This window comes from Lissotriton helveticus, chromosome 8, assembly GCF_964261635.1.
Source record: "Lissotriton helveticus chromosome 8, aLisHel1.1, whole genome shotgun sequence".
Lineage (NCBI taxonomy): Eukaryota > Metazoa > Chordata > Amphibia > Caudata > Salamandridae > Lissotriton > Lissotriton helveticus.
In genome coordinates this window covers 104,613,752-104,625,692 of record NC_136069.1, presented here as the reverse complement: position 1 = coordinate 104,625,692, position 11,941 = coordinate 104,613,752, and the positions used below count along the sequence as shown (strand labels likewise).

The 11,941-nt window shown below is 44.7% G+C and overlaps 1 protein-coding gene across 1 annotated transcript in view; it reads left to right on the top strand.

The window, feature by feature from the left end:
- The first annotated feature begins 1,136 nt into the window (after window positions 1-1,136).
- Window positions 1,137-11,941, top strand: part of CREG1 (cellular repressor of E1A stimulated genes 1) — a 115,960-nt gene continuing 105,155 nt past the window's right edge. The window contains exon 1 of the mRNA XM_078656701.1: window positions 1,137-1,505. Coding sequence (XP_078512827.1) covers window positions 1,191-1,505 — 315 coding nt within the window. The 5' untranslated portion in view covers window positions 1,137-1,190. The remainder of the gene's footprint in view (window positions 1,506-11,941) is intronic.

Below are 11,941 nucleotides of genomic sequence, written 5' to 3'. Positions count from 1 at the left end.
GTAAAATTCTTGCAAACCAAAAAACATAGCACACATGCCAATAGACCCGATTCAGATGGGACACTCCCAATTTTTAAAGCCAAAATTAGCTTCTTATTGACTGTCTCTCCCTGAATTTTCCTCTCCTTCAATGGAAGTCAATGGGGGAAATACATTATTTATTTATTTTTTAAATCTCCCACTTTCCCATTGTAAAATGTTGACATGCATGACATAGCTAACATGCCCTTGTCATGTACAACACCAATAGCTCTAACTTTCACAAATTTGAGACCTATTGCATCACAAATGCTTGTTTTCCCATTTCCAGCACAACGCATATATTTATTTATTTAATGCATTTTTATAAAGCGGGGACTTTACCCGAAGGTGTCAGAGCACTGTACAATAGAATCAGTTACTTTACATGAGAGAACAGATACAAAAATGGAACAAACAAAAATAGCAGGCCATAGAATCAAAACAACTCAGGCAAGAGGGACACAATATCAAACACAGCAAGCACAGAATGTACTAACAAAAATATAAATATAAATGACAAATTTACAATGACTAAAGAACTTCCTGGCGAAAAAAATAGCAGGCCATAGATTCAAAACAACGCAGGCAAATGTAACACAATATCAAACACAGCAAGCACAGAATGTATGAAGAAATATATTAATATATATGACAAATTTACAATGACTAAAGAACTTTCTGGCGGGGTCTCCAAAACTGTTATCGTTGTTACCAAGATGCATTTTGAGTGTTATATATAGGTAGGCGCGGCCTCCAGAATTCCTTTTGACACTGTTCGTTTTGGCCGCATAGACCATATCCAGGACATCATGCTCCTGTGCGTGCAGCGTGAGAGTTGTTGATAAACTTCTGCAGCTGGGCCACGCCTATTTTGACCTAAGAGCGACCTTGCATTGGTAGATTCACGCGCAGACCACCGCTATTGGCTGATGGTAAAAGCGAACCCGCCAATCCTCACTTAATTACGCACCCTCAAGATTAAGGCCTGATTGGCCCCGTTGCGCAGCCAATGGAAGACAATAAGGCGTGACCTCCACGTATCCTCCTACCAATGGGGAAGCACTTGGTGGTGACAGTTCGTCTCTGGCTCCGCCCCTTTGCCCTAGCCGGCCGGGGCTGCGCCTCCGGCCTGTCAGAAGTCTCGTCTCTGCCCCGGTGTTGACGCAGCCATGCCCTCGCTCCACTCTGCCCTGGCCCTCCTCACCGGTTACTCGGCCCTGGCCTTCCTCGCCGGGCTGCGGCTATGCCTGAGCACGGCGGGCGATTTCTCGTCCATGCCGCCGCGGAACGACACGGCCCGGGTGGCGCGCACCGTGGCGCACCGCTGCGACTGGGGCGCCGTGGCCACCGTGTCCACGCAGAAGGCCGTCAAGGGGAAGCCCTTCGCCAACGTCTTCTCCATCAGCGACGGGCCGGTGAAGCACGGCACCGGGGTGCCCTACCTGTACCTGACGGCCATGGAGGTCTCCGTGCAGGACCTGAAGGTGAGGGGGGCAAGGGGCCGGGAGGGAAGGGGGCACGGTGTGCTAGAGGTGACCCAGAGCATCCAGGGCTTTAATTGGACAGGTAGTGCCCCTGAATACCTCCACTTTTTTAATTGGAAAGGAGGAGCACCTGCACTTCGCTGTACTGCTTCCATTTATTAATGGGAGAGTGCCTGTACTTTTCAGCACTGGTGCAATACTTTTATTGGTAGAATACCTGCACTTGTGCAATAAATTTAATGGGAGAGTACCTGCACTTCCCAGCCCCAGTGCAGTACTTTTAATTTGGAGAGTATCTGCACTTCTGTGTAGTACTCTTAATAGGAGAGTACCTGCACTTCTCAGCACAGGTGCAGTACTTTTAATTGGTGTGTACCTGCACTTCTCAGCACTGGTGCGGTACTTTTAATCGGAGAGTACCTGCACTTCCCAGCACTGGTGCAGTACTTTTATTGGTAGAATACCTGCACTTGTGCAATACATTTAATGGGAGAGTACCTGCACTTCCCAGCCCCAGTGCAGTACTTTTAATTTGGAGAGTATCTGCACTTCTGTGTAGTACTCTTAATGGGAGAGTACCTGCACTTCTCAGCACAGGTGCAGTACTTTTAATTGGTGTGTACCTGCACTTCTCAGCACTGGTGCAGTACTTTTAACCGGAGAGTACCTGCACTTCTCAGCACTGGTGCAGTACTTTTAATGGGAGAGTACCTGCACTTCTAATGGGAGAGTACCTGCACGTCTCAGCACTGGTACAGTACGTTTAATGGGAGAGTACCTGCACGTCTCAGCACTGGTGCAATACTTTTAGTTGGAGAGTGCCTGCACTTCTCAGCACTGGTGTAGTACTTTTAATTGGAGAGTACCTGCACTGGTGCAGTACTTTTAATTGGAGTGTACCTGCACTTCTCAGCACTGGTGCAGTAATTTTAATGGGAGAGTACCTGCACTTCTCAGCACTGGTGTAGTACTTTTAATGATAGAGTACCTGCACTGGTGCAATATATTTAATGGGAGGGTACCTGCACTTCTCAGCCCCAGTGCAGTACTTTTAATTTGGAGAGTATCTGCACTTCTGTGTAGTACTCTTAATGGGAGAGTACCTGCACGTCTCAGCACTGGTGCAATACTTTTAATCGGAGAGTACCTGCACGTCTCAGCACTGATGCAATACTTTTAATTGGAAAGTACTTGCACTTCTCAGCACTGGTGCAATACTTTTAATGGGAGCGTACCTGCACGTCTCAGCACTGGTGCAGTACTTTTAATTGGAGAGTACCTGTACTTCTCAGCACTGGTGCAGTACTTTTAATTGAAGTGTACCTGCACTTCTCAGCAGGAGTGCAATACCTTTAACAAGAAATGACATGCACTTCTAAGCACTGGTGCAATACTTTTAATGGGAAAGTGTCTGCACTTCCCAGTACTGCTGCAATACGTTGAATGGGAGAGTACAGCGATTCTCAGGAGCAAACGAGTTCTCTAAATATTGAGGCCCTGCACTTCTGTATTTCCCTTTAAAGCACTGGACCTGCATCTATCAAAGGGCCTGAGAGATCTCTGTGTAGGACCTGCATGTGAGGGTCCGTATTGTGAGTGAGGTTGTGTGGTTAAAAGACAGGGGCTAGACACAGAGCCCAATGGGTGCCTAGAGACAGGCTACATTGTGGTGGCAGACCCGATTGACTCTGTGAATAGGCTGACCTACCTGTACTTGACACCCATAGACAACTGTGTCTGGCACCTGAGGCTGGGAGACTGAAAGGACAGAGATAATAAAAGCACGGGAATGGCCCAGAGCTATAGGTGACAAATTCCTATGAGTAGTATTTGTAATGGAAATAGAAATGTGCAAGTACTCAATAGTCTAGCTAAAGCTTCTCCAATGAATAGCTCATAAGCTGTGGTAACTCTCCAGCTACCTGTACGCATTTCTCATATATACAGCCCAGCCTACTAAATTAGAAGCTTTTATTTAGTTGTATTAATATATGTATGCCAAAATTGTATAGCATGAATTTCAGATGTAAATCCTTGTACTTTTAGAACTCGTAAGCTGATGTTTGGAGAAAAAGGGTTAGATTTCCAAAATATATTTAAAGCCAATATTAGGTGATAAATCACGCAGCGTTGGGGATGACTTATTACTAATATAGTGGCAGGGATATTTCAGCGGTGGCTGGTATATAATACCCACGTAGAGGCATTCCACGTTGACAAAGCCTTTTTTACATTACTGCGACTGACTGATAAATTGAGGTGATCACTTCTGGTAATCCTGCATGTGGTGGTTCCTAATATAATCTTGACTGATGTGGGCACTGTCACAAAACTAATATTAGTAACTTGGGAAGATTTTCGCTGAAAATAAGCAGTTCTCCTTACCAAAAATGTTGGAGACCCTTTGTTTTTGCTGCTCTGTTTCCTAATGAGAAGTGTCAGCGTTCTTCCAATTAAAATATTGCACCCGTGTTGAAAAGTGATGGTACCCTCTCTTTTAAATTTTAGTGCATTTATTCAGAACTTGTCCATTTTATGCACTGCCTCAGAAAAGACGAGCAGAATGTGTCCTACCGGTATCAGAGGTCTATAGTGATCTCAGTGAAGGACCCGCAGTTAAGGCGCTGCAATGCAGTGGTGGTGAGGGCAGAGGGTGGCAACAGGGTTCCCAGAGGATACCCAGAATCGGGCTGCAGTATGATCAGAGTCACTGGAATTATGCAATGCTACTGCTTTTTTTCGCATAATTTGGGATTTTGCATATAATCCATCATGTGCTGCACATATGGCATTTTATTAAACAAAAATTGTTTTTAACCCAATTGGATCTAAAGTTACTGAAAGCGTTGTGCTGCATTTGCGAGAGTGAAAGGCCCTTTGTGGAGGTTAACTGGTCATCTTTCAGTTGCTTATCTGTGTTTGGTTTTTAAGCAGGTATTAACGAGGTGATTATCTGCCCAGACAGTATTACCATGTCTGCAAATTACAAAATAATGAAGTAATACTACCAAAACATGTGCTGCATTGCTCTGCATAAATTGCCTTTTCTTGCTGCTTAATTTACCCCAGTGGTTCTAAACCTTTTGATTTCTGTGGACCCCTCTTAATCATTACTGCAACAGAGGGACCCACACTGAATCAATATTGGAATCCGATGACACCTATTGAGTAATTTAAAATTCCTTCAAATGTAGAGAATGTTTTAAAATTTTCAAGATCACATTTTGCTTCTTTTTTGTTTGTCCCCAATCTGTTCATATTACTTAATTGACCAAGCAGTTACAGACTACCTGATAAGGGTTTGCGGATCCCCAGGGGTCCTCGGACCACAGGGTAAGAACCAATAATGTAATAAACCCTGCCTCATCACATAGAGCAGGAGGTGGCCAACCCCTACCTGATGTCCTTTGAGATCTCTGTGCAGAATCTGCAGTAGTAAGCCACTGGCCCCTCATAAGGGGACCATGCCCATCTATGGGTGAGTGACCAAAAGGTAACCCACAGCAGGGTCTTGGTGTGAGGGAGTTCACATTTACCCAGAGCAGGAGGTGTGGTTGCCCCACCTGTACCTCTGGGCTTTGGAGATCTCTGTGCAGGACCTGCAAAAGTCGAAAGTGAGCTTGTATGGGCAAGAGGGACGCCCATAGGAGTACCCTGTGTCCGGCTGGAAGAGAGTGGAGCCTAAAGGGTCCAGCTGCAGGAGGTAAAGGAGGGTGGGGGGGGGACAGTGCCTTACCTGCATCAGATGGCCATGAAGATTTAAGTTTTGCAGGTGAGTAGGTGGCACAAGACCCAAATGGTTCCCCAGCTTGTGTCTATGAGCACCTATCTGCCATGTTTTCAGTATGATAATGTGTGACATTTCTATATTTCAGCCTGCTTCTCTATTGCATTCTGCTTCTTTATGTGTGCAACGTAGAGCAATACTTTTTTATGCGCCAAGAGTCTTCGTGTAAAACATGAACACCTGGAATAACCCATTATTTATGATGCAAAGGCCTTGAATAGCCAGAAATAAGTTTTGCCTTTTGAGGATCTTGCTTACTGTATGTGATGTGGTACCTGCTTGTTACTGGTGGTGCTTCATGGCTGTTCGGAGCAGGGTTTGTATCTCTTCCCTCTTGTTTGTACCATGGCCCGCCATGGACGGAGCGACTTTAAGTTTTTAAAGTTTTTTTGGGTTTGCTGTGTGATGGGGTGGAAAGACAAATTACTGCTGGCATTGGTCCCTACTGAGTTTTCTGTGAAGGATTTATATAGACTTTACTTTCAACTGGCAGACCTAACTAATCAGGATCTCCATAGAGATGACATTTTGCACCTGTCCTCACTACATTGAGAGACTGCCCCACCAACATAGTCCAGGATTGGTGCTGAGGAGCACCAGTCCGGCCTGTTCAGTGCACAGTGTTTGCTCACATTTACACTGCGGTAGTAGTGAAAACGGCAATGTATAAGCAATTTGCGGCCCTGTGTTAATACATGGATAAAACAAATTCGCTGAAGAGTCACATGATGTGTAATATTTGGCAGACCTAAATGATTAGATGTGTATGTCACAGTGAAACCTGGAAGTCTGCTACCTATTAGCTTTCTACTTCCTGCAATTCTGAAAATATAGCAATACATGGCAGTAATGACCAAGAGCACCTACATGTCTTTTGGTTGCCCAAGTGCTCCTTGTTGATTGCATAAGGCATCCAAATGCTTCCTCCACGACATACCCCTGGAGTATTTCCGGTTCAGACATAGAGCCTGAAGACAGACCACAGGTGAGTGGCTATACAAGTAAAAGGCATTCAGTGATAATCCCATTTTATCCACCTGTAATGTTATGTCATATATTAAACCGCTTCCCCAACATCACCTGCCACTACTTCCAACATGAAAGGCAGAGGACTAATGGGGTGCCCTATACCACATGTATTAAAAGGGAAAAAAAGGTTAACAAAATTTCCTCCTGCAATCCATCCCCTCCACCTTTGAGAAACCTTCCTCCTCCCCCTAAATTAAAAAAGTGAATGCATGGCTTCGTACTTCCGATCTCCACCACCCTCTGCACACCCACCCTTCCGAAACTGAAAATAATTACCTATTCAGCCTGACATTAGCTTGCTACGTCTGATTTTCAGCGAGTAGCATGCTACTCGTGAACCAGAAAAGGATTAGTGGTGTATTAGTCTAGGTAAATATGAAATTAATTGTAGAGTAGCGATTAACTGGCTTCGCGGCCCCACCCGCACTATGGCACAGTGGTCACACGACATGCTTTTTTGCAGCACGCAGACAGAAAACCTCAGCGATCTCCTCCTCCCCAAGAGTCGCTTCAAAAACTTTGGGGACTTTATACGAGATATATATCTGCCAGAGGGACGGACCAGCCTGAGACTGACTGTGACTTGCCGAACCTTGACCTCATTGCACCTGCTGATTGATCCCCCTTGTGACACTTTTAGGCAGACACCATGACTGTTGAGTCGATGTCATACTTACTCATATATTTCTAATGTTACGCTCAGGAGATGCTGAAAGTGTTATTACCACAGTCATCAGTATGGAATACCGTACTTGAGCACACTGACACATTGATGTGTACTTGATCTGTTTGTATTATGCCTAATTGCAAACAATTTTGCACCACTTGCTTACTTCACAGTGTTCAGGATGTGACATCTTGCTTCTTGTATGTTCTGTAAAAGCTTCATAAATAAAATAATAAAAAAAATATTAGATATGAAATTAATTTGACCGGTGGACATGTTAGTCTATTATTTGGATCGAAATGATAGTAGAGGGATGGAGGAGGGCAGGGTTTGCATTTATATAGCTCTTGTTTCCCTGATTAGGTGTTGTAGCACTTTTGGCGAGTAGCAAGCTACTCTGGAACCCAAAACAGTATTAGTGGTGAATTAGTGTAGGGAAATATGAAATTAATTTGATTTGAGCCGGGGACATGTTTGTTTATTTGGATTGCAAAAGGAATAGTGGAGGGATAGAAGAAGGAAGGGTCGAAGAATTATATATATTTTTTATTTTTTTTAGTTCATAGCAGTAGGGGAGTGTTTGGAATGAGAAAAGAGGAGGTGGAGGGGGGACAGTCACAAGGAAGGGGTTAGAAAGGCTTGTTTGACAGAACTAACAAATATCTATATCTTTAAAACATTATTATACATGTTATATACAATGGGATATGCTGTATATTTATGTTTAAGTGTGGTGGTTATGTGGGGATGAGACAATTCTTGAGTAGTTTTCTGATGTAAAGATGGTTATCCATGGAACTTATGCTTCGGCCTGAAGAGTTTCATAGATAGAACAGAGAAGGATGTGCCACCCAGGTTTTTTTTCTTAGACGGTGGGATTTTGAGGCAAGATGCCACTCTAGAGCGGAGGCTCCTATTTTGAATTCATTTTGTGATTTTATTCCTGATGAAAAGCGGTGCTGTTCCATTATCGCTTTGTGGGTGATACAAAGCAACTTGAACGTGGATCTTCTGGAACCGGTAACCAATGTCGGGCTTTTAAGGCAGGGGAGATGTGGGCTTGCGGTTTTATATGTAAGAGTAGTCTGGCAGCAGAATTCTGAATCTGTTGTAGTCTTTTCACAGTTAAAGGTGATTTGTGGTAGAGGCTTATTGGCGTAATGGAGTTTAGCCTGAACTAGTGAGATGGTAGCCTGGACCTTGTGTGGGAATCCCTGGTGGGGGAAGATGCGTCAGAGTTTTTATAGCAACAAAGCTTGATCTTGCTAGTTTGTCCACTTGGGTATTTATTGATAGATTTGAGTTCATGGTCATTTCGAGGTTTCTTACTTCCTTATATACTTTAGGCGGTGTTCCCAGCTCATCAGGCCATGCGACAAGAGGATCATAATTTTTCCAATTGCCACACATGAATATTTCTGTTTAGGAAGCATTGAATTTGAGATGGCTCCATGTCATCCACTGATCCATGGCTCTGAAAAAACTGAAAATTGGTGAGTTCCCAATGTCTTTGGGGCATTCCAGTTGAAGGAGTTTTGGGGTGTCATCTGCATAGTTATAGCATGTCAGGTGAAATTGATTGATCAGTGCCAGTTTGGAAGTCTGAGTGTATGGCATTATTTTAAATGAATTGTGACATCTGGGCTAATGCTGCTCTTTCTATCAGTTTGCCCAGGAAAGGTCCATTTGTAATCGGTCTATAGTTGTCGAGGTTCAGCTGGTCCATGTTTATTTTCTTCAGAAGTGGACGTATGTATGAGCAGTGGCGGTTCGTCGATTGAGGGCGTTGGGGCGTTGCCCCACTAGCCAGACGACCGTCACTGTCACTGACTGCACGCACCAAAAAGTACAATTATGAGACAACAACAACAGCCCGAGTCATAATGATTTGGGTCGGAGTACTGTCACAACAATAGTGACGTTATCGCGATCCCGATAGGGTGTGGGGGGCGGGCCTGTGGCAGTGAGTGGCAGGCTGGCAGTATCAGCGTGACAGGGAGGGCAGCAGCAGTGTGCGCATTTAGGACAAGTCATTTTTATGACTTGCCCACGCATGCGCACACTCGCAGTAGCCCCTTCCCTCCTCCTTCTCCCCTAGCACTCACACAGGCAGAGACCCGGGGGAGCCGGGTCTCATTATGGGCAGTATTAGCCCTGCTCTTTAGCCAATCCTGGTGCAGTGGCGATGTAATGCTGCGCCAGGATTGGCTGAGACAGGGGCTGCCAGTCCAGGGCCACCATTCCTGATACGAAGGCGCCAAGGGGAGCAGACCAGGTGGCGCGGACCCGGACCAGCGGTGACCGAGGTAAGTTTGGTTTTATAATACCCCCCATAGCCCCCCCCCCGCGGGTCCCAATAATTTTGGTAATAGTGACGTTATTTTCAGTGCTTGGAAACAACAGAAGCGTGGAAGGCACAGCTATAAAAAGTGACACGATATCTGGGTAGAGTTTCAATCAGCGGCACCTATGTGTGAAATAAATCGTTAGTTTTACAGATTAACATTCTGCAGTGTGATCACCAGTGTGAGTATGACAAGCATGTGTGTGTGCGTGCGCGTGTGTGTGTGTGTACACGAGTGCCTTACCGCAACTGTTATGAACAACAGTGACGTCTATCACACCTCAGGCTGCGGCATCTGATAAAAGAGACGGCAAGTGTGCGGGGTAAGTTTGTCCGTCCCCCCCCCCCCAGCCCCCCCCCTCCCCATCTCCCCATAAGAAGTACTGTGCCCTTGAGAGGAAGCTTCAGACAGTGAGAAAGCTTGTGTATTTTACACAGCCGGACGTAGCCCGTCAGGGGAGATGCAGGACAGAGATGCATCCATCACATCACTCACTATCAGGACGACACCAATATCACTTTCTCTGCTGCAATCGAGTAGTAGTTTTACATTTTTTTTTCAGTTTTGTGTAGCGTTAACTCGAGAAGACGGTATTGGAGCTGCTTTATGTAGGACTCCTATCAGCTACGTGAGAGGCCTCACACTTCAAGGATGGCAAACATTAAACTTGCGCTGATTTTAAATGTGCACTAACTTTCCCAATTAAGCTAAACATATCCAGTGCCTCCTTTTTTAATTTGCTATGGAATCTATTTATAATTGTGTTCCAAGTTCGAAGAAACACGAATCTGATAAATGGCATGCCTGCACTCGCAAATCATTTGTATGCATGTAAATACATGTTTCCTGCATTTGCGGCAAATGCAGGAAACATGTATTTACATGCATCTGACAATTTGCAGGAGCTGGTCTTATCGGCCCTGCAGCACTTTGGTTTTTTTGCAGGCTTCTCGCGAGAAGTGATTTCCTACTGGATTTCACCTCTGTCTGGATGCTCAATGCTTTCTTAAAACGTGTTCGTTTTTTCACAGTGCGTTGACCTACATGCTTTCAAGTACAGACATTTTAGTAGCGCAACGCTGTAAAATGTCCTTTTGGGCAGCTCTGGTGTTGGAAGTGGTTCTTCGCCTGCAATTTAAGGAGCCCGAAGAGTAGTCCAGGATAATGAAGCCCCCTAACAGAAGGCAGTGATGGGCCGATGGAATGGGTTGTCTGTGGCAAGTTAGTCAATTAGAAGTCGTAGCCAACCTAGGTCCCAAATTTAACATTGTGCAGTATATGTTAGAAAGTACAGATGTGGTCTTGGCATTACAGGGAGCCGCAATTGTAATATCTCAGTATTTTAATAGTGTCCAAGTCTTACCCTCCAGAGGAGTGCGGGAAGTTCAGTGTCCTCCAAGGAAACGTCAAAACTATTTGAAAGGAGCTACAGATGTATAGACAGAACCAGGGCTTTAAGTTCACCGGGTCCTGTCGGTGCTCAGCAGCAGCAGTTCTGGTCTCGCTCGCATACGTTAATTCGTTCTGCATACGCCTCACCACTTTCAAATTCCACCAGCCGCCACTGTGTATGAGTGTTTTAGTTATTCTGGAAATATTCCAGTGGTTAAGGAATTGTTGATGATTCTTCTTACTGGAGTGGCAGCAGAGGTTGTTTGAAGAATTTTCTTGAAGGTTTGCGGTGGACAGAGGATCAGAAGGGCTGCCGGCAGTCCTGCGTGCTTTGACCAGGTCCGTACATTCATTTTGTGAAATTTGATGTATAATCTGTTAAGGTTTTTGTAAGTGACGTTTGTCTTGATTGGTGTTTGTTTTGAGCCATGCACGTTGCTGTTTTATAATTTGCTGTTTTATCTCTTTTAGCTCTGTATTTCTCCAAGATGCCTGTTTTCTTTTGTTCTGTTGTGTTGTTTTTAGTGGTATGAGGATATCAAAGCTTCATGTCGCCACTCGTAGTTTTTGAACTGAGTTTGTGTCTAGATCTGTACTGGATGTTAATTGTGTTTCGAAGTGTTCAAAATTGAGTTTGTTCCACGGTCAATAGGTGGATGCACGCAAGGTGGTTTTATGTGTGTTGCTTAGTGTTGTTTTATGTTGGAAAGCAAGCAAATGGTGGTCTGACCATATGACTGGAGTCACTGTTCGAACGGTAACTTGTTCTGTATTTTCCAAAAATTGCATCTAGGATGTATCCAGCAATGTGTGTGGGTTTGTGGACGATCTAATGCAGGTTAAGTGCGTTTAGGCCAGTTATGATTGTTTTGGGAAGGGGGAATATTGGGTTTGTCAAACCAAATGTTGAGGTCACTCAGAACGCATAGGTAGGAGTGCAGTGCTATTAGGTTTGAAACCGTGTCTAGAAGTGAGAATGTAGCATTGCTGGGTGGAGGTATGTAAAGGAGCAGGAAGTTACAGGAAGAAGATGGTGTATTGTTACATTTGGTGAAGAGGGCCTCACAAGATGCCATCAGTTTTATTGATATGAAATGGGTGCCTGAGCACAACAACCAGGCCACTACCTCCTTTTGCCTATACCATTTTGGGTGATAGTTTGATAGCCTATAGCAGTGGTTCCCAAACTGTGCGCTGTGGCTCCCTGGGAAGCCGT